At 47.5% G+C, this 22,682-nt stretch overlaps 1 protein-coding gene and 1 long non-coding RNA gene across 2 annotated transcripts in view; both read right to left on the bottom strand.

The window, feature by feature from the left end:
* LOC309362329 overlaps positions 1 to 22,682 on the bottom strand; it is a 368,586-nt gene that overhangs the window by 108,793 nt on the left and 237,111 nt on the right. The gene's annotated exons all lie outside the window — the stretch shown is intronic.
* On the bottom strand, positions 13,997 to 18,406 carry LOC309362310 (uncharacterized protein). Its single transcript, XM_081897984.1, has 9 exons — positions 18,332 to 18,406; positions 17,473 to 17,513; positions 17,155 to 17,271; positions 16,835 to 16,914; positions 16,094 to 16,196; positions 15,600 to 15,683; positions 15,134 to 15,238; positions 14,755 to 14,818; positions 13,997 to 14,372 (listed from the first exon to the last, which is right to left on the bottom strand). Exons 2-9 carry the CDS (start codon positions 17,503 to 17,505, stop codon positions 14,317 to 14,319), a joined length of 642 nt encoding a protein of 213 aa, XP_081754110.1. The 5' UTR covers positions 17,506 to 17,513; positions 18,332 to 18,406; the 3' UTR covers positions 13,997 to 14,316.

The following is a 22,682-nucleotide window of genomic DNA, read 5'->3' on the forward strand; positions in this document are numbered from 1 at the left end:
GGATCCACAGATCCTTCCACAGTGGGGACATTGGTTTCTGGCTGTGAGGGTTTGCCAAACGTGCCTTCCTCTTAGTGCGTTTCTCCCCTTCGTCCTGAGTTTGAGCGTCTTCAGAGCCTATGGCACCTTTTTTAATGGCTGTTCTCCAACTGGAGAACTTGCAGGCCAGTGTTTCCCAGTTGTTGGTGTTTATGCTACTTTTTAAAGATTTTCCTTGAGAGAGTCTTTAAACCTATTTTGTTGACCACCAGCATTACGCTTTCCATTTTTAAGTTCAGAATAGGGTATATAGTTGCTTTGGAAGACAATAACCAGGCATCTATACAACATGACCAGTCCAACAAAGTTGATGTTGAAGAATCATTGCTTCGACACTGGTGATCTTTGCTTCTTCCAGTACACTGGCATTAGTTTGCCTGTCTTCCCAAGTGATGTGTAAAAAATCTCAGAGACATGGTTGATAGAATCTTTTGAGGTGTTGGAGATGACATTTATAAGTGGTCCATGTTTCATAAACATACAGTAAGGTTGCTTCACACCCACATCTAGGGTTTAGCCCTGGCTGAAACATATACTTAAATGTTGATCATGGTTCTTAAGTGGAGGATGGAGAAGATGATGTATAGAAACTAGTCTGCTGTACCAAGGCATTTTTTTTTCTTTTGTTGCCCTACCCACTTTTGCCTCTGGCTCCACCTGCTACTGGCAAGTGCCCCCCCCAAAAGAAAAGCTTGTGCAGAAGAAAATGTGGCCATTAGACTGAAAACCATTGATAGTAGTGAATACACATCTGAATGAAAACCACTGCCTTCTTACTTCACTTCCCCTAACACATCCCTTTCTATTCCCCACCACCACCACGCAAGCAATGCTGAAGAAGTTTTCCACCACCGTAAGAAGGCAGCCTCCAGTGAGAGGCCTTCTTCTCTGCCTTTGGACCTTCCTCTTCTCCAACAGATAATTAAAGGTGCAGCATGCTGGCATCCAATAATCCCCTCATCTGCAGAAGCTTTGGCTTGCTCCCTTACGGACCAATCAACAGGGCCTTGTAAACATACCTGCGACAAAGTCTTTCAAGCGCCTTGAGTTCTGTAAGAAAAGTTGCTGACAGTGTTCTGTCACATTTCAACTTGTCTCCCAAGAATGTCCATTGCCTACACAAGCCTGCTGTTGTGCTGCAGCCACAGGAAGAAGACCTGCTATGTGTTCTTCCACCCACAGACTTGGAGAAGAGGAAGCTTTGGGATCAGAGGACCTTCCTGGTGGTGGTCCCAGGACGGCAGAATGTGCTGCTCCAAGAGGTCCAGCACCTGCCTCACTGCCTCTATGACCATTGGGTCCCTTCCAACTCTATGATTCTGTGATTAGCCAAGTAATGAAAACAGTTTTGTTGAGGTATGCATCCTCATTAGGACATTTTCTTGGATAACCCCTCATTTTCATTATTATTTTGATGGTTCTAAGTTATTCACTGGTAAGATGCTGCTGAAGCACTTTCATTTAATCACTTTATAATGAAGCACCTTGTATCTGCTGGATCAGGGACTGGATTGTGCTGGAAAGTGCAGACATTCTAGATTTAGAAGGATATGATAATATATTTGGATGGTATACATACCTATGATCCATAAAACATTTCAGAACCATATAATAAGAAAATCAATCTTTAGGATATGGGAAAAGTATCCTTTATTATTTTGATAGTTCTAAGTTATTAACTGGTAAGATGCTGCTGAATCACTTTTGTTTAAATGTTTTTTTTAGTATGGTTTCTTAGAATCATAGAATTGAAGATTTAGAAGGAAAACCAAAGGTCAACTAGTCTAACCTCCTGCAATACAGGAACCACAGCTAAATGTTTTATGTAAAACATCTATATGTTTTCTATGCTTTGCTTGCCATTCTGAGGGACAAAGATGTCAGATATGAATTCAAAAATAGTGAATGGTCTAAGCTCACCAAATGTAGGAAATTGAACCCAGGTCTTCCTGGCAGAAACCTAATGCAAGAGAGGGAGAGAAGGAAAACAGAACTATCCCATCAATTCCGCTGAGGCACTAGTTGCCTTTGTGTTCCCTCATCTGTCCTATAGCACTAGTTCCATCAGGCTTTCCTTTGGGGCAGATCAGTGAGGCTGAGAGGGAGGTCTTGTCATATGGGCAACCCAGGACCTCCATACACACTGCCATGGCTTGCATACAGGGGAGGTCACTTTGGTGCTGCTAACACAGCAGCTTGACTTCACCCCCAGAGGGGCACTCCATTGTCTCTTGAAACAGGCAGATGCCAACCAACCTACCATATTGTTTTAAAACGTTTTTGATATTATCTAATTCTGTGCTTTAAAATTAATGTTTTGATTTAATTATTGTAACCCCACCTGGGACGTTAGGGTGAGGTGATAGAGTGTAACGAAAACCACAACAACTCCTACCTAGCAACCAGGTGAGAAAAGTGAGGAAAAAGCCCACCCATTTGCTGTGTGGCCCACAGCAACTTCTTGGGTTCTGCTGAAATGTAACACAGTGGTACCTCGGGTTACATACGCTTCAGGTTACATACGCTTCAGGTTACAGACTCCGCTAACCCAGAAATAGTGCTTCAGGTTAAGAACTTTGCTTCAGGGTGAGAACAGAAATTGTGCTCCTGCGGCGCGGTGGCAGCAGGAGGCCCCATTAGCTAAAGTGGCGCTTCAGGTTAAGAACAGTTTCTGGGTAAGTACGGACCTCCGGGACAAATTAAGTACTTAACCCGAGGTACCACTGTACTTGGAGAAAAGGAAAGCAGGACTATTCCATCAATTCCGCTGAGGCACTAGTTGCCTTTGTGTCCCCTCATCTGTCCTATAGCACTAATTCCATCAGGCTCCCTTAATGTTTCCTTCCCAGCTGCTTATTTGTATAAGTGTTATTTTAAAAACTGGCACCTGAGTTTCCTCTTTTCCTCCTCCCTCCCCACCCCCTTTTCCTTGGACACCATGTCTGTGAAATGATCCTCCACCTCTGTGGCTCTTGCTGCTTCTGTTCCCAACCAGAATGTCAATTATGTTCACAGTGTGGCCTTTTTACTTTTGGCGCAGGCGGCTAGTGAGAATCTTTAATTGGCTGCATAGTTTCTCACGGACATGAGCCAGAGGGATTTGGGCCCCAGAAACATGAGACATGAGACAGAAGAAGAACAGCACAGTGGCGTAGTGTGGGGGGTGCAGGGGGGGCCGGCCGCACCGGGCGCAACATGGGGGGGGGCGCTCGCCGCCTCCTGAGTCGCCGAAGAGCCTTGGGTGCAGGCTGTAGCAGAGCCCCATGTCTCGCGGAGCCCCATGTCTCGCGGAGCTGTGTGCACGTCCGGGCTGAAGGCGTCCGGCAGGCAGCGGCTCTCAGCGCTTGCCGCGGTCCCCGCGTGTCAGGGCCGTGGAGGGCATGCCAGGCAGCCCCTCCTCACAGCCCCACCGCCTCCACTGCTGCTGCAGCTGCTGGGCCATGTTGCATTTTCCTCGCCTCTCTGCCCTCCTCCTCCGGGCAAGTGGCGTCGTTTGGGCAGCAGCGCCAGCGGCAACTCGCCTCAGATCACCTGACACGGACCCGCTGCCACCACCGTGGCTACCTTACCGTAAATACCCCAGCCCAGGCAGCAGCAAGAAGAAGATGCCAGCGGCGGCAGGTTAGGGGTTAGGGGGAGCAAATTACTTGCCTTGCCCCGGCTGCTGACAACCCACGCTACGCTGCTGGAACAGCATGTTCGCCTCATTGCTGCAGCTTGCTCAGATCTGAACCAAGAATGTCAAGGCCAAACTAACATATCAGGATGACTTGTTTTTGTCTGGTCAGCTTCTTGTAATGTCCCATTCATGGAAGCCTATCTTGAAAGTTGTATATCAAACTGCAGACATTCTAGCCAAAGCATCCCCAAGCAGCTTGGATTTTGCAAAGGGCAATTATTTTTATGAGCTGAGAGGGAGCAAGCAGGAACTGGGTAGATCTTTGACAGAGGTGAAAAGGGGTGAAGGCAAAGCAAGAAATGGATCTTGTAACACAATAGCCAGATCCCCCTTGGACTGCTTGGTGTCTTAGTCTTCTGCAGTGGTTTTGCCGTATGCTTCTCAAGAGCATTAGTTCCCTCCACCTGGCCTTTCAAGGGGGCGAAAATGGACATCTGTTTGGACAAGGCTGCAGCTAGGCTGGACCACAACCCTGGGAGCCCCCAAATGACCACCCAGAGAGTGGCAGGTGATGGAGGCAGACCTAAACAGGCCACATGCCACCATGGCACTTATGCATGATGTTGTGGGTTTGCGGGGTCAGTCTGGATAACACCCTGAATTCCTTCTATTAAGTAGTGGGTAGACAAATCAGATGACACAGAAATTTCTCCAAGTGGTTCTTTATAGTAAGCTGGAACTGAACTGAACAGCAAACAGCTCAGCCGGCCTACTTTTATAGGCAGCCGGCTGTCAACATTATAACAAAATCAACCCAGGCTTTCCCGCCTAAAGTAACTGATGTGGACCTGAGTGAAAACTATATACACGATACTCCTGGTGGCCAGGGTGAGAATTTCAATACATAGCAGCTTCCACTTGCAAGAATTAGGTGATGGTGCTCTCCAGGCCAATGGGTAGGCCTTTCTGCCACCCACCTCACCTCCAAGCCAACAAGAGCCAGAGTAGTGCAGGAGGCAGAGAGCACAGCCCCCGGATCAGAAATAAGTTACTCTAGTCTTTTCAGTGCTCACTCTGTTCTGAAGACAGGGTCTGGATATGAGAATTAGGTATATACTGTCACCTGAACCGATCCCCTTCGGGGGAGAGCAGCCCCCATATAAAATGGAGGCCCATCACTCTTGAGCGTGTCCCCACAGGAAGGACATGTGCTTGAGCATTGCCATCTTTGTACAGAACCCGCATGGAAGTGCCGTGTTAAAGGCTTGAGTCCAGACTCCTTTGTGGAAGGTACTACACTTGATCTTAGCCAAAAGGCCAAGAAGCGGTTTGTGGAAGGGACCCTGATGCAGCAGAGGCTCCCAGTGGGAGAGGCATGTGGAGAGAGGTGTGACCTTCCACAATCCCTGCAGCCCCACCAACGCCCCCCCCCCACACTGCCGCAAAGGGGTCCTGTTCTCCTACAACAAAGAGGTGCTGAATGCCAAGTACATATGTTCAGCACCAGGGCAGAGGAAGCAAACTCCATGCTATTTCTGTGGTCATAATAGTACTTAGTAGAGAGTACATAATAGTAGAGAGTTTTTAATACGCAAAGCTGTGTGTGCTAGGACTGTTTTTCTCTTGGGATTGGCAGGTTTTTGGTCCCCTGCCTCCCATTTTGCTCCAGCAGGTCAATGATGCAGAAGCAGCAGGAAGGGTGGTTGGGGGGAGAGAAAGGAGAATTCTCTGCTTCACCACTGAAGTGATATACAGGGTTGTCTGAAGGAGGCTCCTGTAAAAAGACAAAGTCCGGTGAAACAAATTCACCCACAGTCTGGAGAACCCACAGTCATTAGCACAACTTCTTTTTGAAAGAAGACCATTAGTAAGCAAGGATGACAATTGCTCTTCTTGGAAGCACTCTTAAACTTTCAAAGGCGGCTTCGTCAATATGGAGCCTTCCAGGTGGTTGAGGCTAAATGATGGGAATTGTAGTCAAAAACATCTGAAAGGCACCAGGTTGCAGAGGCCATTTCAGAACAGCAGTGTGAGGTGGCATCTATTTATGACTTATGAAGTTTTTTTTTGAAATTGTGTTTCAACCACTGGTTAACAGGAGTGATGAGCAAAGTTAGGACAGCCTTGCTGGCCTGCTTAATAGTATTCCTGAACTGCTTAATATTTCAAAAAATTATCTCCTGGTGCACAACATGTACAATATAAAAAAGCCATGTCCCTTAAAACAGAAAAAAACAACAACCTTGTGTATTCCAAGAGCCTCTGATAACAAAACCTAAACAAATGTTACTGCAGGGCAAGGAGGTCTAGGTTTGTCCTTCAGTTCTGCAACAGATAATCCACTCAGTGATTCTGCCTCAACCAAAATGAGCAAGGAGATGGAGTGCCTCCCCTGGGAAGAAAGGCTCCAGCATTTGGGACCTTTTAGGTTAGAGAAAAGGAAAGTAACAGGTGACATGATATAAGTTTATACTATTGTGCATGTCTGGAGAAAGTGAAGAGAGAAAGGTTTCTCTCCACCAGTCCTGTGCTTGTGCACATCCAGTGAAGCTGAATGTGGGGAGACATCATGAAACACACAGTTAAACTATGGAACTCACTCCCATAGGAGGCACTGGTGGCCACTAACCTAGATACCTTTAAAGGGGCATTGCACAAATTCATGGAGCTGTTGATGACTCTTAGCCTAGATGGTTATGTTCTGCCTTCACACCTGGAGGCAACAACGCTTCTGAATCCCAGTGGCTCTTGTACTCCCATCGTGCTTGGTGGCTTCCCATGGGGACATCTGTTCGGCCACTGTGAGACCAGGATGCTAGGCAGGGGGGAAATGTCGTGATCCAGCAGGCTTTTCTTATGTTCTCATGTGCTGCTGTCAAATACATGTAGTTATTTATTTCAGAAAAATTCTATACCGCTTAACTGTAGATCAGAGCAGTGGTCTACAGTTGACTCCCCATGCTCTTACAGAGTGGAGCATGGAAGGAATATTTTATTCTGCGTGGGTGCCTAAGGGCCCCGTTCCTGCCACTCACCCCCTGGCCCAGGGCAGGGCCTGACAGGCCTCAAAGGACGGTTGCCGCAGCTGCTGTTGCTGCCCAGGAGGACTCAGAGCAGTGCAGAGTTCTTTTAAAAATGTTTTTAAAATTTATTTTTCCCTTTTAATTCTTTTTTGTGGGGGGTGGGTGGGATGGATGTTTAGTTGGGTTCAGGAATTTGTTTAATTTTGGTGTGTTTGCAATTTTCACTGTTTTTGGATTGTATTGTTTTATTGTGTTTTTGTGTGTGTTTTTTAAAAGGTTTTATTTTGTTCTTAAGGGGAGGAATCAGGGCTGCCTGGGAGTGGGTTCCAGCCAACAGAATGGGTGGGGCAAGTTCCACGGGGGGAGAAGCACTGGGACAACCGATCTCAGTGATCACGAGTAGGAGGAGGAGTTACGCTAAGAGCAGACCATGTCATTACAGAGGAGGCAGGTTTAGTCGTTGTTTGAGGGTCTGGTCCTGACTTGATGGATACTGGAATCAGCAAGGGATACCCACATGACCTGAAGGTGCTGCTGTGCAATGCCAGGTTGATGATTCATAAGACCACTGCCACCCATGACTTGATCATGGATGGAGGACTTGACCTGGCATGTGTAACAGAGACTTGGTTGGATGAAGCAGATGGGCCTGTTCTTGCCGCTGCTTGTCCACCAGGTTTCTCTTACGCACAGCAACCCAGGCCTTTTGGGCAGTGAGTGGGGGTTGCAGTGATTTTTAGGAAGTCATTAGTTTGCACCAGGCATCCTATTGGGAAGACCCAGTTCTCTGAGTGCATGTTCTGGAAGCTGGGCAATAGAGGCAGAACAGGATTCCAAGGATTCCCTGCCACAGCTGCTTCAGGTCGTGGCGGATGTTCTCCTGGAGAAACCTAGTTGGGTTGTCCTAGGGGATTTTAACATCCGTGCTGACATGACCTTACAAGGGGCCGCTTGGGACTTCATGGAAAGCATGGCCTCCATGTGGCTGTCCCTGAATAAGTCTGGCCCAACACATAGTCACGGACATGCCTTAGACCTGGTGTTCACCTCTATGGATATGGGTGATCTGACACTAAGTAAAAGCAAAACTAAAGAAGTGCCATGGTCAGAGCACTTCCTGGTGCAACTGGACTTCTCCGTGACCCATCCCCTCTGCAGGGAGGTGGGACCAATTCGGATGGTCCGCCCCCACCATTTAATGGATCCAAATGGTTTCTAGAGAGTGGGAGGAGATGCTTTATCCCATGTTGATGGCCTTTCAGCTGATTCCCTGGTGGCCCGCTGGAATGTGGAGTTAAGCAGGGATATTGACTGTTTGGCTCCAAAGCGCCCTCTCTGATTGCATGGAGCCCAGACAGCCCCGTGGTTTTCCATGGATCTGAGGGCAATGAAACAATTGCTGAGACAACTAGAGCACCGGTGGCGGATAACTCATTCTGAAGCTGACCCGACACGGGTTAGAACTCAATGTCGAGCCTACCAAGTGGCGGTAGCGATGGCGAAGAAGACTTTCTTCAGTGCCTCTATTGCAGCTGCAGAAAACAGCAGCAGGAGACTCTTTCAGGTGGTTCGCAATTTAGCGGAACCACCTGCTACATCGGGGCCCAGTAACAGCCACATGATCTCCTGCAATGATTTTGCAAAGCTTTTTGCAGATAAAGTCGCTCAGATTTGGGAAGAGGTAGACTCCACTGTGGGAGCAGGGCTGGGGTTGGAGAGTGCTAGAGTCCTGTCTAGTCAAGTTGAGTGGGATCAATTCCAATCTGTTACCTCCGAGGATGTGGACAGGCTGCTTGGACGAGTGAAACCGACCACCTGTCTCCTTGATTCTTGCCCATCCTGGCTTATAAAAGCTAGCCGGGAAGGGCTGGGTGATGGGCTTTGTGGGGTAGTGAATGCTTCTCTCTGTGAGGGAGCTTTCCCAGACCCGCTGAAAGAGGCGGTTATCCAAACACTTCTTTAAAAAAAATCTTTAGATGCGGCCAATATGGCCAACTATCGCCCATTCTCAAATCTTCCATTCTTGGGCAAGCTGATTGAGCGAGTGGTTGCTGTACATCTCCAGGCACACCTGGAAGAAGCGGATCATTTGGATCCCTTCCAGGCCTCATCATGGGACTGAAACTGCCTTGTTCACACTGGTCAATGATCTCCAGTGGGCTAGGGACAAAGGTGAGAGCCGCTTCCTAGTTCTGCTGGATCTCTCAACGGCTTTTGACACCATCGACCATAACATCCTTCTGGATCGTCTTGAGGGGCTGGGAGCTGGGGGCACTGTTATATAGTGGTTCTGCTTCTTCCTCCTGGGCCGTGTTCAGAAAGTGGTGGTGGGGGATGAGTGTTCAGACCCCTGGGCTCTCACTTGTGGGGTGCCTCAGAGTTCTGTCCTCTCCCCCATGCTTTTCAACATTTACATGCAGCCACTGGGAGAGATCATCAGGAGGTTTGGGCTGGGTGTTCATCAGTATGTGGGTGACACCCAGCTCTACCTCTCTTTTAAATAAGAACCGGTGAAGGCGGTGAAGGTCCTTTGTGAGTGTCTGGAGGCGGTTGGAGGATGGATGGTGGCTAACGGATTGAGGTTGAATCCTGACAAGACAGAAGTACTGTTTTGGGGGGACAGGAGGCGGGCAGGTGTGGAGGACTCCCTGGTCCTGAATGGGGTAACTGTGCCCCTGAAGGACCAGGTACACAGCCTGGGAGTCATTCTGTACTCACAGCTATCCATGGAGGCGTCGGTCAATTTTGTGTCCAGGGCAGCTGTTTATCAGCTTCATCCGGTACGCAGGTTGCAACCCTACCTGCAACAGTACCTGCCCGCAGTTTGTCTTGCTAGAGTGGTGCATGCTCTAGTCTCGCTTAGATTACTGCAATGCGCTCTATGTGGGGCTACCTTTAAAGGTGACCTGGAAACTACAACTAATTCAGAATGCAGCAGCTAGACTGGTGACTGGGAGCGGCCGCCGAGACCATATAACACCGGTCTTGAAAGACCTACACTGGCTCCCAGTACGTTTCCAAGCACAGTTCAAAGTATTGGTGCTGACCTTTAAAGCCCCAAATGACCTTGGTCCAGTATACCTGAAGAAGCGTCTCCACCTTCATCATTCTGCCCGTACACTGAGGTCCAGTGCTGAGGGCCTTCTGGCAGTTCCCTCACTGTGAGAAGCAAAGCTACAGGGAACCAGGCAGAGGACCTTCTCGGTAGTGGCACCTGCCTTGTGGAACGCCCTCCCACCAGATGTCAAAGAGAAAAACAACTACCAGATTTTAGAAGACATCTGAAGGCAGCCCTGTTTAGGGAAGCTTTTAATGTTTAATAGACTATTGTATTTTAATATTCTGTTGGAAACCACCCACAGTGGCTGGGAAAACCCATCCAGATAATAAATGATAAAGATAATGATGATGATGTCTGGAATCCCCCTTGCTCAGATTTCACACGCAGGGACATACATGGGGGTGGGGGTGGTAAGCCTGTCCAGCAATATTTGAATGAGAATCAATCCAAGCTTCCAAGCATGTACAGAAACTGCAGTTTTTCATATGGAGCAAGCTTGCTTTGGAGGGTAGGACCTGGACCAAGGGATTCAAGCTACAAGAAAGCAGATTCTGACTGAACATTTGGAAGAACTGATGTTTTGACAGAGGAACAGACTCCCTGAGGAAGTGATAGACCACGGGTAGGCAAACTAAGGCCCGGGGGCCAGTTGCAGCCCAATCACCTTCTAAATCTGGCCCGTGGATGGTCCGGGAAACAGTGTGTTTTTAAATGAGTAGAATGTGTGCTTTTATTTAAAATGCATCTCTGGGTTATTTGTGAGGCATAGGAATTCGTTCATTTTTTCCCCTTCAAAATATAGTCCGGCCACCCACAAGGTCTGAGGGACAGTGGACTGGCCCCCTGCTGATAGACCCTCCTGGAGATTGGATGCTTTCTGCAAAGGATTCTGTAGCTGCGATTCCTGCATCGCACGGGGTGGACTAGATGAGTCTTGGGGCCCTTTCCAAGTCTACAGTTCAATGATTCTAGCATAATGCAGTTCTTCAATTCAAAACTTGATACAAAATGTACATACTAGCAGGAATTATCCACAAAATGTGTATTAGTGGAAATAAGAAACAAAAATGAATTATATAGGCCAAAATTGCATATGAAAGAGCACATATTATGTTTAAAGTGCTTCAAAATTCACACACAGATTTTCAAGTGGACTTTAAACAAATAAATAAATTGCAAATTGCTGCAGAAACCTGGAGAAAACAGAACAAAAGAAACAAAACCAAGAGAAACTGAAATTGACAGAGCCATCTATCCCTCACTCTCAGACACTCCAATCTGTCAATCCTTTCCGTGTCCGGGACAGGTGAGCTTTCCCGTGCAGCTTCCGGGAAACAAAAGCCTTTGGGTTCCAGGGGGAATATGGTTGCAAAGCTGAAACTTAAAGGAACTGACGGAAGGGCATCACCAGGAGTGAAGCCTGCATCTCAGACACACGTTTCTGATGTCAAAGTATTTTGCAATTGGATAGAAGATGTAGAAGCACTGACTTTTAACAGGTGGCAGCCATTATGTGCTCTCCATAGCTGACATTTCCCCAGGAAAGCTGAACCACTTTGCCAGTCTGCAGGGCTGATTTTCCCTGAAGACCCCTTTCCTGTCTCTTCACCCACACGCTTTGCCTCATCAAGTTGGAGCTCCTACTGCAGTGCAGGGCACCTGGTGTGGCAGTCTTCACAGCTTTGACATATTTGCTTACTTAATTCCCACAGAAAGGCCTTATAAATCTATGCCCTGAAAAACCCCTTTCCCCATGCCTCCCAGCCTGCTCTTTGTAAACATCTCTGCATTTGCCTGGGTTCCTTTTAAACTGTTTGAAGCAGATGAAAGAAACAGGCCAATTAATCAAGAGTAGCCATTTTCCTGGACCAGCAGCCTCTTCCAGGGTTAAAACAAAGACCAACCATTGCTAGATCTTTTTGTTTCGGGGCCTCCCTGAATTTAAGGCTTTTTAACCCCTAAGGACTCCTGAAACATTTGCTTTCCAAAGGCCCATAGCCAAACTTGGCTTGCCTCCGATGAAGTAATGCCATACCTGTCCATCTGTCTGGCCTCTTGCTTTACAATATTTGGAGTGAAAATGCATGTCGTATAACTTTTTGTGACATTGTTTAGAAAGCGGCCATTTGTATGTGTCAAAATGAAGTGCAAATCACCCCTCCAGTCAGCAGAAATGTGGTTTTCTTCCTCAATAGATATTTTGCAATGCGTGCTTGTTATGATTGCTTCTCAGTTGCGCATCGTCCAGTTGCGCATGCGTGCTTGTTATGATTGCTTCTCAGTTGCGCATCGTCCTGTTCCTTCGGAAGAAAGTGCAATGTAATGGAAAACATTGCGGGAGCCATTATGTGCAGATGGCACCCGACCCATCATTTTGGCTCTCTCCATATATAGCAGTTGTATTTCCGTATCACAACTAGCGTGAATTAAGTCTGAGTTAACTTGAACATGTCGTTTTGCCTTTCTCTCAACAGCTAAACTGGGTTGAGCTGTGATTAGTGCGGAAATGTTGGCCTCTAGTGCAGACATCTCCAACAGTTGTGGTCCAAACTTGCTCAGCTGCTGAGAAAGAGGCAAGGTGCTGGTGCCTATTTTCTTTTTTTACTTCACAGTGTTGAGAGAGGGATCATACTGGCTTCAGGCCAATGGAGACATTGCATGATATGTGTAGGTGCCGCTGTAAATGTTGCATGTGTCTTCTACAAACAAGAGAAAGGCAGGCTTTTGAGTCCTGACTTGGGGAAGTTCTACTGTGAGTTGTGGTAAAGGTAAAGGTACCCCTGCCCGTACGGGCCAGTCGTGTCTGACTCTAGGGTTGTGTGCCCATCTCACTTAAGAGGCCGGGGGCCAGCGCTGTCCAGAGACACTTCTGGGTCACATTGCCAGCGTGACGAAGCTGCTCTGGCGAGCCAGCACCAGCGCAGCACACGGAAACGCCGTTTAGCTTCCCGCTATAAAGCGGTAACTATTTATCTACTTGCACTTAAGGGTGCTTTCGAACTGCTAGGTGGGCAGGAGCTGGGACCAAAGACGGGAGCTCACCCTGCCGTGGGGATTCGAACCGCCAACCATACGATCGGCAAGCCCTAGGCAATGTGGTTTTACCCACAGCGCCATCTGCGTCCCTCCCATGAGTTGTGGAGGGGGAGTGAAAAACACCTCTGTGGTTATGAGCAACAGCCACGCAGGGTGCAGTGAATCACTGGGAACCCTAGAAGCCCCCGAAACATATTGCTGCACCTACCCAAATCTCTGAGCATTCCAGTTCAGTCTCCTTGGAATGAGCGTCAATGACGATCTTGAAGTCTTTAGGTTTTATTTACACAGAAATACAACCTGAGTGGGGCTCACAAGATTAAGACTCTAGCAGATATTGCCCCCACTTTTGGTTCCCAGAAAAGCCTAAGGCCACAGCCTTGGGGTCCATCACAAATCCAGACATGCCTCTGTCTCTCCTGCTTCCAGTATCGGCTGAAACTCAAACACAGCTCTCCACCCCTCGCCCATGGATCTCCATCCTAGTATGGCATGAGACCTGGCCAGGTGACAACAGAGCACATTCTGAGAGCACAGAGGAGACACCCAGAACATGGATCATTCCTTCCTCCCTCCCTTTGTTTCTATCCTTTCTATCTCCCCATCTCTCTCACACACACACTTTGGGAAGTCATGTACATACCATACATAATTTCCTTGGCAGGGCTGTTGTACCTTCAGGGCCATGTAACAGGCCAGGCCTTCTCACCACTGCTCTCAAGAAAAACCCTTCACCTGCTATACTCCTGCCTGTTATGCTGCATCTCTCCCCCCCCCCCAAGTCCAGAGAAGTACTGATGAGGAAGTCTGCACCTGCTGACTTTAAAAAGGGTAGATTCTTCCCATCAAAGCTTCGCAACGTGCTGTGCCACCTGCCCTCCTGACTGTTCTGCTTCCCCAACTCCTGTCCAGGTGGCATCACTGTGGAACAGTGTTCTGCTGCTCACACGGAGAGGAAAGACAATCTCTTATTCAAGTAGGCACACATGATGAAGATCAGGATACTCCATGCTTTCTTTTTTATAAAAAGTCAAAGCAGCAACTAGGGAGGCAGCTTCAGTGGTGGTCGGGGGGGGGGTTGACCCTTCCCTCCCAAACCTTTTACTTGATCTAAATTGCCCTCAGAAGTTGCCAGCAGTGTCTCTTTCCTCCCCACACCCCAGAAAGAAACCTCTAAGCCACAGCACAGACAAATGTAAGCTTTGAATTGCTCAAAATTCAATTTTTATTTAAAGTGGGAAATACCCTCAGATAATGGCAAATGCCCTCAGATAATAGTAAGTGGCCTCAGATCATGGCAAATGCCTTCAGATCATGGCAAGTGCCCTCAGATAATGGTAAGTGCCCTCAGATAATGCTAAGTGCCCTCAGATAATGGCAAATGCCTTCAGATCATGGCAAATGCCCTCAGATCATGGCAAATGTCCTCAGATCATGACAAATGCACTCAGATAATGGCAAATTCCCTCAGATAACACCAAATAATGATTCCTCCTTCATTACTGACCACACACATCACTCTGGTTTGGGAAGAGGATTCATAGGAAGTGGTTCATTGGTGGGAACACATCCAAATGTTCAATCAGGACGTCCGCTAGATGGAAAAGAAGAGAAGAGAAGTGAGTCTTCCTTACAACCAGGCCCAGACTCATCACTGGGCATCCTTAGGCAGGTAATGCCCCCTCCCATGCCCTGGCAAAGCCCAGTGGGGCTGCTACCCACCCCCAACATCCCCATCCCCATTGCCAGAGCATTGGGCATCCCCATAGCATCTGGGAACAGCTGTTCACTCTCCACCTTGCTTGGGGGCTTTGAGGCAGGGCTGGGATTTCAAACTGAGCTGTGTTACAGCAACCAGGTGTGTTACAGCAAAGAAGTGAGCCCTCCTCAGACCCCAGTTAGGCTGCCAAGGATGGCTTTGGGGTGGAGAGTGAGCCCTGTGGGTTTGTTCTGTGCTTGCAGAATGGACAACTTGCCTTCGTTGATGGTATTGAACAACTCGGACACCGCTGGCGTAAGAATTCCATTTATTGCTATCCCCTGTAGAGACAAAAAAATTTGCCTTAATCAGGTCCTTTATTTAACCCAAAAAGTAAATACAAGAGAACTCCAAAGCAGCTGCTGAACCCCACTCGGATGGCTCCAAGAACCTCTGTGGGCTCTGCTGCCTAGTAGGTGGAGGCCAAAGGGCAGCACCAAAGAAGAGGCCAAAAAAATCCACCTGAATAATCCTGGACACACTGGTAGATCATGTTCCCTCTCTGCTTGATACCAAGCTTGGATATCACTTTTCTTGAGACAGTCTTTTTTAAGCCGCTTTGAGAAACCTCTCTGGACCATAAAACAGATACTTACAGGCATGTTGTTGAATTTTAATGCATATGCCAGCAAATCACGGATGGTGCTGATAGCCAGCTGTCTTTCCTGCTCATCTTCTGCATTGAAGTAAAAGGTCAGCGGCTGTGGGAGGAAAAAGCACCATAGTATCAGGGGGCTGGTTTCGGCTAGAGAGGCAAGCTACCATCTCCACCAAGGAGCCCTCCCCACTATCTGAGGGAGATCCTTTGTTCAATGTTCCAGACAGCTCAAAAAGGCTTTCTCCCAAGTCACCAAGCCCCAAAATTGCTTTGGGGGCCCCCTCTGACTGCTGCACCCAGGTGGAGACTGAAGAAAGGGCCTTAACAAGGGTCTGAGTGGCCTGCCCTTCCCCAGCGGGTCAGGGGACACCCATGCTCTGAGTTTGTGATGATGCCTGATCAACTTTTATGCCAGCAGGCTCTGCTGAAATGAATCAATACCCTTGTCCCACCATCGCACTTACTTGCATGATGCATGACAGGGTCGCAAGGGTTGGGGACTCAGCCAGCAGGCGCCTGACCATTCCATGAAACTGATTCTTAAGCTCCTGGCAGTGAAAACCATTTTCGCAAAGATAGATTCACAGATTCATGGGAGGAGATGATGTGGAAAGACATGGAGGGGGAGATAGATAACAGATTTTTAGCACTGGATAATAAGGAGTGTGATACTGAAGCAAACTGACAGAGTAGAGACAAAGGCCAGCTTCAAATGAGACTAAGTTTTCACTCATGGACAAATAATGAGGCAAAATTCACTTTCTGAATGGAGATGATGTTTAAAAACCCTTGTGTGTAATAGCTGGAAACCAGTGAAACCAAAAACATTATTTGTGCAACTAAGCTTACTCTCTCACTAAAAAAAATAGGAAGAAATGGAAAGATGGTGCAAAATTTTCAGGAGATAAACTGAACCAATAGAAGTCAAGAGTGATGATGAAAGCTACAAAGAATTTACCTGCTTTTCATCATCGCTCAGTCCATAAGTGTTAGCAATCGGACAGAGCATCCCACCGACAATGGTCGATTTCTTACTTGGCGTAAATGCAGGTTGCAGGAAGCTGTCATGAGGAAGCAAGAAATAAGATAAGACCAGTGGTTAGTTTCCAGGGGTGTTGGGAGCCCCACCCCCACTGATTTGGGACCTCTGGAGACTGTACATTCAAAGTCTCCATGACCCACTGAGGAGCTAACCCCATCCTTGATTGACCCATCAAGTTCCAGCTTCCTTCAAGGAAGAGATGAGATTTTTTTTTGGGGGGGGGGATACATCTAGCCCTAAGAGCATAACAGCCATCAGCGATTTTTCTTTTATTTCTTAGAGATAGAAGCTTCCATTGCCACAACCTAACTACCCTGTAAACTTGTTGTCAAGCTCAATATGACACTCTTGGCCCATTTGTTCAGTCACTGCTATTTCCCTGCATTTTGATTCTTCTCACTCAATCTAAATTGCCACCCACTGGCTGCCCTTTCCTCAAGCAGGTCTCTCTTGAGGAGAGTTGGTGTTTCCTGCTTGGCAGGGGGTTGGACTCGATGGTCCTTGTGGTCTCTTCCAACTCTATGATTCTATGATTCTCTCTCTCTCTCTCTCTCTCTCTCTCTCACACACACACACACACACACACACGCACACACACACCACTTCTAATTCCCAATCACTGTGAATAAATACACACACACAGTGCAAACAACATACGTCAGGCAGGTGATGTTCTCCATTCCCATTTTCAATACTTTGAAGGGGACTGGAAACATGTACCATCTCTCCATGATGTCCTGAGAAGGGTTCAAAGAGCAGAAGAGCAAAGTTAGTTCCCCATGGAATTCAGGGGGCTGCTCCAGCCCCAGACTCAGGGGTTGACTTCAATTGCAGTTGGAATGCCTGTCCCAAATGCCTGCAAATTCTTCTTCTTTGCCAGACCCACAAACTTCCTTTTCACAGACCCTTACCCAAACCTCACCCCCATCCCTTCCGCCCACCTCCCCAATGGATTTCTCATACTGAACCTCACTTACCATAATAGCCGCGCAGGTGGGTTCTTTATGATACACCACTCTATCGTTGCTCATATGATAGATGTACTCACTTGAGTAGCGAATAGAGAAGAGGAAAAAATAATCCTTGCCGAGATTCTAAAAGTGGAAAAAGTCAGGCTTTTAATCAGGAAAGGACTTCCCTAGGCTGTCCTCGGCCCACCCCTATGGGAAGTTCACCCTGCCCCTGGGTGCCCCGCCCCAGGCACCAAAGCGGCTTCCTCTGCTGCTGGGCAAGGTAACCTTCTGTGCCAAGGGGTCTTGTACCTGGTCTATACTCCTGCTCCCACTGATACCAACCTGCAGAATTGGGTCAATGGCAGCCAAAGCCATTTCTGCAACTGAAAGAGGAGAAAAAGATGTGAAGGAAGGTTCATCCATCTATTTACATCTCATGCATCAATTTCTTACTAAACCTCTTGCCACCACTCTTAGGCCTCTTCAGAAGACCCCTTCAGATGACCCTCTCTGCTCCCCGTCTCCATCCCCCCATTCTCTCACATCTCCCCTTCACTTTGGCCAAGCCCCCACCTCCTTCCCTCTCTCCTGCTTGTCTCTCTTTTCTTTCTTTAATGTGTTGTGGCTTTATTCTGCACTGTAAGGCTGGTGGTGTATAAAATGGCATGTGGAGTGGAGAGACTGGAGAGAGAGAGAGGCTTCTTGTCATGTCCAATGGGGTCATACAGTGACACTGGTGAGTGGAAGATTACAAGCAGACCAGAGAAAGGACTTTCCCACACAGCATTGCATTGCTGAAGGATGGAACTCCCTGCCACTAGATAAGGGGATGGCTGCCATATGGGACGGATTAGAGAAATTTGTGGCAAATAAGGTCATTGGCAGCTAAATATTTCCCCCAGGAAGAGAGGCAGCATGTTTTTCAAAAGAACCTGTTGTTGGGGATCACGGTTCCTGTTGTGGACTTTGCCCTAAATATCTGGTTGGCCACTAGGGGAGCAGACTGCTGGACTAGAAGGGCCACTAATTTGCTCTCGCATGGCTCTTACAAAGAAGCCTGAGCATCAGCCACCTTCTTATAAGACTCCTTGCTCTCAGCCTGACCTCTCCACAAAACAAGACACCTCCCCAACAGCACCTTCACCTAACCTCCCTTCCTAGGCAGATCTACTACAACAACACATGCACCACTTTCACATACTTGTAGAAGAGATCCTTAAAGGGGTGACCTTAAAGGAGTGACCTCTGCAATCCCAAGACAGTAGGCTTTGTGGGTGGTTAAGCTAGAAGAGATGGGGGAGAGGTGAGAATGAGACCCAGAGCCAGAAATATTGTGTCAAGAATTGTCCCCTGTGGAGACCAGAAAACCACTGCAGAATAGCCCAAACAGAAAAAATGTGCAGCCCTCTATGTTTCAAACTATTGAATGGCAATTCAGTGAAATGGCCTCTAGCATTTCCAACACATCAGCATCTCTGGAGAGGGGCTGCTAAAACCTCCACTCTCCACTCATTCAATGAAGGCACAATGATGGTCCCCCAAATCTTGGCCAAAGCCACATTCATCAACTGCCCATCAGGGTTCAATTTTGCTCAGTAGCCACACAATGAAACCGCTTGCACCATTACAGCTTGCACCATAAAAAATCCCCCAACAAGGTTTGATTTTACTCAATAGCAACAAAGTGAAACAGTTTGCACCATCACAGCTTGCACCATAAAAAATTATCCCCCATCTAGGTTTAATTTTGCTCAGTAGCAACACAATGAAATCACTTGCACCACCACAGCTTTCACCATAACAGATAATCCCCCATCTAGGTTTAATTTTCTCAATAGCAACACAGTGAAACAGTTTCCACCATCAAAGCTTGCACCAATTTTTTTTTTAAAAAAAACCCAAACCATCCAGAAACAAACCACTCTATGGATATAAGAAACATAATGACCAATACACAATTTTCATAGAAAATAATATATATAGAAATTGATACTGTACACACACACACACATACACAATTATTAGCAATTGAATGTTATTTGCACATGCACTCATAAGTAGCATTGTCAAAGCAATGAACCAAAATTAATTATTAACTCCCATGTGCCCACCCCTGCACCCCTGCCACAAACCCATCTAACCGGGAAATAAATCTAAGTCCCTAGCATAGCACATAAATTTTAAAAAACCATTGGTACCTATCTCAAGTCTGTGATCCAAACCTCGTAGCAAGCCAGACAAAGAGAGGCAGATATCAGCAAGCAAGCAAGGAATAAACCAGCCGCATGACCACAACACTCACGCCCCCCAAAAGTAAAGGGACCAAGGGTTGGACCTTTCCACTGAAACTTCCAATCAGTTTCACTGTGTGGGCGGACCCACACAAAACGTAGATTATGAATTACCATAATCTATTGGGGCGGAGGGAGAACCATCTCCTATGTGGTGAACTTCAACATAAGATGAGCTCCCCCCCTTTGTTTAGATGGAATGGCTGCGTTTACTGCCGCTCTAATCACGATGCCAAGGACACCAGGAGCCTTATCCAAAGCTGGAAATATATGTACAAAGTTCCAAGGAACTTCTGCAGAAGAGATACTGGCATAGTCTAGTGTTGTCTATTTGGATTCATTATGGCTCCTTTATTGTGCACAGTACATTAGAAAATGCAGACCTCCAAGTTTAGGAAAAGGCCTGAAGCTCAGCGGTGGAGCAATTCTCAGTGGCATCTCCAGGAAGGGTAGGGGGGGAAAGACACTGTCTGAAGTCTTGGAGAGCTGCTGTCGGCCGGTGCAACTTCCTAGGTATACTCTGGTTTTAAGCAACTTTCTCCATAAGACATGCACATTCATGCCTTTCCATGATACACAGTACAGAAAGGGCTTTCTATATAAGAACACAAGTACAAAAACCCTGAATATAAAAGGAAGGAAACTTCCTACCTCTGCCACAAAGCTGTTGGTGCTGAAATGTGACCTGACCAACATTTCAAAAGTGAAAAAAACAACAACTTTTCTTCTTTTTAGCATTTATGAACCAAACAATACTGTGCCTAGGAAGAAAGGGGGGACCAGTGTGTTTCTCTATGGGTGCCACAGGCATGCAGTCACCCCCTTCCCCTCTAAGAGAGGGAGAGACAGCAATGAGAGAGGTGGCTGAGGGTGAGGAGTGGGTGGGGGGCAATGGGTGTCACAGGGGAGGAGGAAAGCAGAGGAATGGAGAAGGAGGCAGTGACAGCACAGGCTGCAGTGGGCAGATCTGCTACCCCTCCCAGGCAGTCCAGATCCAGCATCCACAGCAGATTCTCCCACTCTGCTTCATGCAAAGGCCAGCAATGCCAAAAGGGGGCAGACTCTGCCACAAATGCAATTCAGTGTAAACCATTGAAAAGTGATGCATGGGGATGGTGGTCTTAATTTCACATCTCTGCTCATGGGGTCTGAACTGGCAGTGAGAGAGCAGGAACACAACCTTGGAGTCATGGTAGATAGTTTGATGAAGGTGTTAGTCCAGTGTAAAAAAGGCAGATTCCATGCTAGGGATCATTAGGAAAGGTATTTAAAATAAAACTGCTGATATAATACAAATCTATGGTGTGACCACACATGCAGTACTGCTTATAGTTCTGATCCCCTCAGCTTGAAAAAGAGATTGTAGAGTTCAAGAAGGTTCAGAAAAGGGCAACAAAAATGAAAAACAAGATGGAGCAACTCCCCTATGAAGAAAGTGTGAGAGATCCCGTTTCAGATAACCAACATACTTAACTCGATTCAATTCATGAAGCGGGTGAAACTATAGCGTAAACTGTTCTTCCAGGCTTAGCTAGATCACTTCCCCAAGCTTGAGAGGAAGGGCTATCAAGCTCTTTGTTATCCCACTTTCCATCATTTTGCACCATATGACCCCTACCACTAAGGAGGTCTAAGCTGTATGCTCCAAGCTTAGACCGCATGGCTCAAGCAAGCCATCTTTGTGTTTTATACAAATAATTTAGAAACAATTTGGAAGCTAAGATATACTGCCTGTGTTTTGCATGTTCAGACCCAGAAACCTTCCCCCTAAATAAATTCACACTTGACTGAAATTTTGGGTTTGGTTTTTGGCAGAATTTAGGCCACAACGTTATTGATTACAGAAAGTGACTGGTTGCATAGGCTCTGGTTCGACTAGCTCCCTGCCATGCAGGTAGCGCTGACCCAGGGTTCCAGAATAGGTCAGCCAAGGGTGAACACCTGGATAAGCGGAAAGCCGGGAACAGGCTATCTCCACCACCCAAATGTCCCCCTGGACTCAGGCATGGGCACAGCCCGCTCCCAGGGTTTGACCAAACCATCGAGTCCCTGGATTCCTTTAACGGAATACCCTTCACATAGGGATGGCAAGAGTATTCTCCCATCCCTATCACCTGAATGAGAGCCTATCTGCAGCCTTACAAGTTGTGATGATTTGCTATGCGGCAGGCGAAACCCAAATGGCAACAGCCAATCAGCCAAGTTGGGAAAATTCCTGCTGTGCCCCTGTCCCAACGACAGATGACAGACGATGGCATAGCAAGGTCAAGCACACAGTCCTAAATATAGGGAGAGGTGGGTGGGTGTTCCGAATGCACACACCGAAAGAAGAAGTTCTGGGTCACATGCATGGGCATAAATAGGTCCCTCGAACCATTTGGACTGCCTCCCATTGGCCAGATTGCACCCAGCTTTGAGAAACCTACCAATTGGGTGTTGTGGCTGACCAATCGTACCCACCCACAACACAGGGTGTCGGTTTCCAGCTCTCCCCACAATATGTGTCCTCTTAAAGGAGGACCCGATTTGAGCGCTCAGACCCAGAAACCTTCCCCCTAAATAAATTCACACAAGACACCAATTTTGGTTTGGGTTATTGGCAGAATTTAGGCCACAACTTTATTGATTACAGCAAGTGAGTGGTTGCATAGGCTCTAATTCGACTAGCTCCCTGCCTTGCAGGTAGCACTGACCCAGGGTTCCAGCATAGGTCAGCCAAGGGTGAACACCTGGATAAGCGGAAAGCCAGACATGGGCTAACTCCACCACCCAAATGCCCCCCTGGACTCAGGCATGGGCACAACCCCATCACAGGGGTTGACCAAACCATCAAGTCTCTGGATTCCTTTAATGGAATACCCTTCACATAGGGATGGCGAGAGCATTCTCCCACCCCATTACCTGAACCAGAGCCTATCCACCACACAAGCCCAAAGGTTGCTGGCAGCCTCTCAAACCTTTAACCAATCCCTTAATCCCGCTGACACAGAGGTCAGCCATAAATCAATTACATAATCCAATCACAGACAGATGAACCCCATCAAGCCTGTAAAGGGACGCATCATGAGAGGTAATGCCCAGGTGATGGATCACCATCTCACCCAAGGCCAGAACCTTCTTGGCCACTGCACTCTGCATGTGCCTCCTGGCCATCTCGGTGGCAGCTGGGCACTGGCTACCACACCACAACTGTCACTGCAACAGCTGCAACCAAAAGATTTTGAGTCCAGGAAGAGCTGCCTTCAACTCCTCCAAGTCCTC

Source organism: Podarcis melisellensis (assembly GCF_964234715.1).
Source record: "Podarcis melisellensis genome assembly, chromosome: Z".
Lineage (NCBI taxonomy): Eukaryota > Metazoa > Chordata > Lepidosauria > Squamata > Lacertidae > Podarcis > Podarcis melisellensis.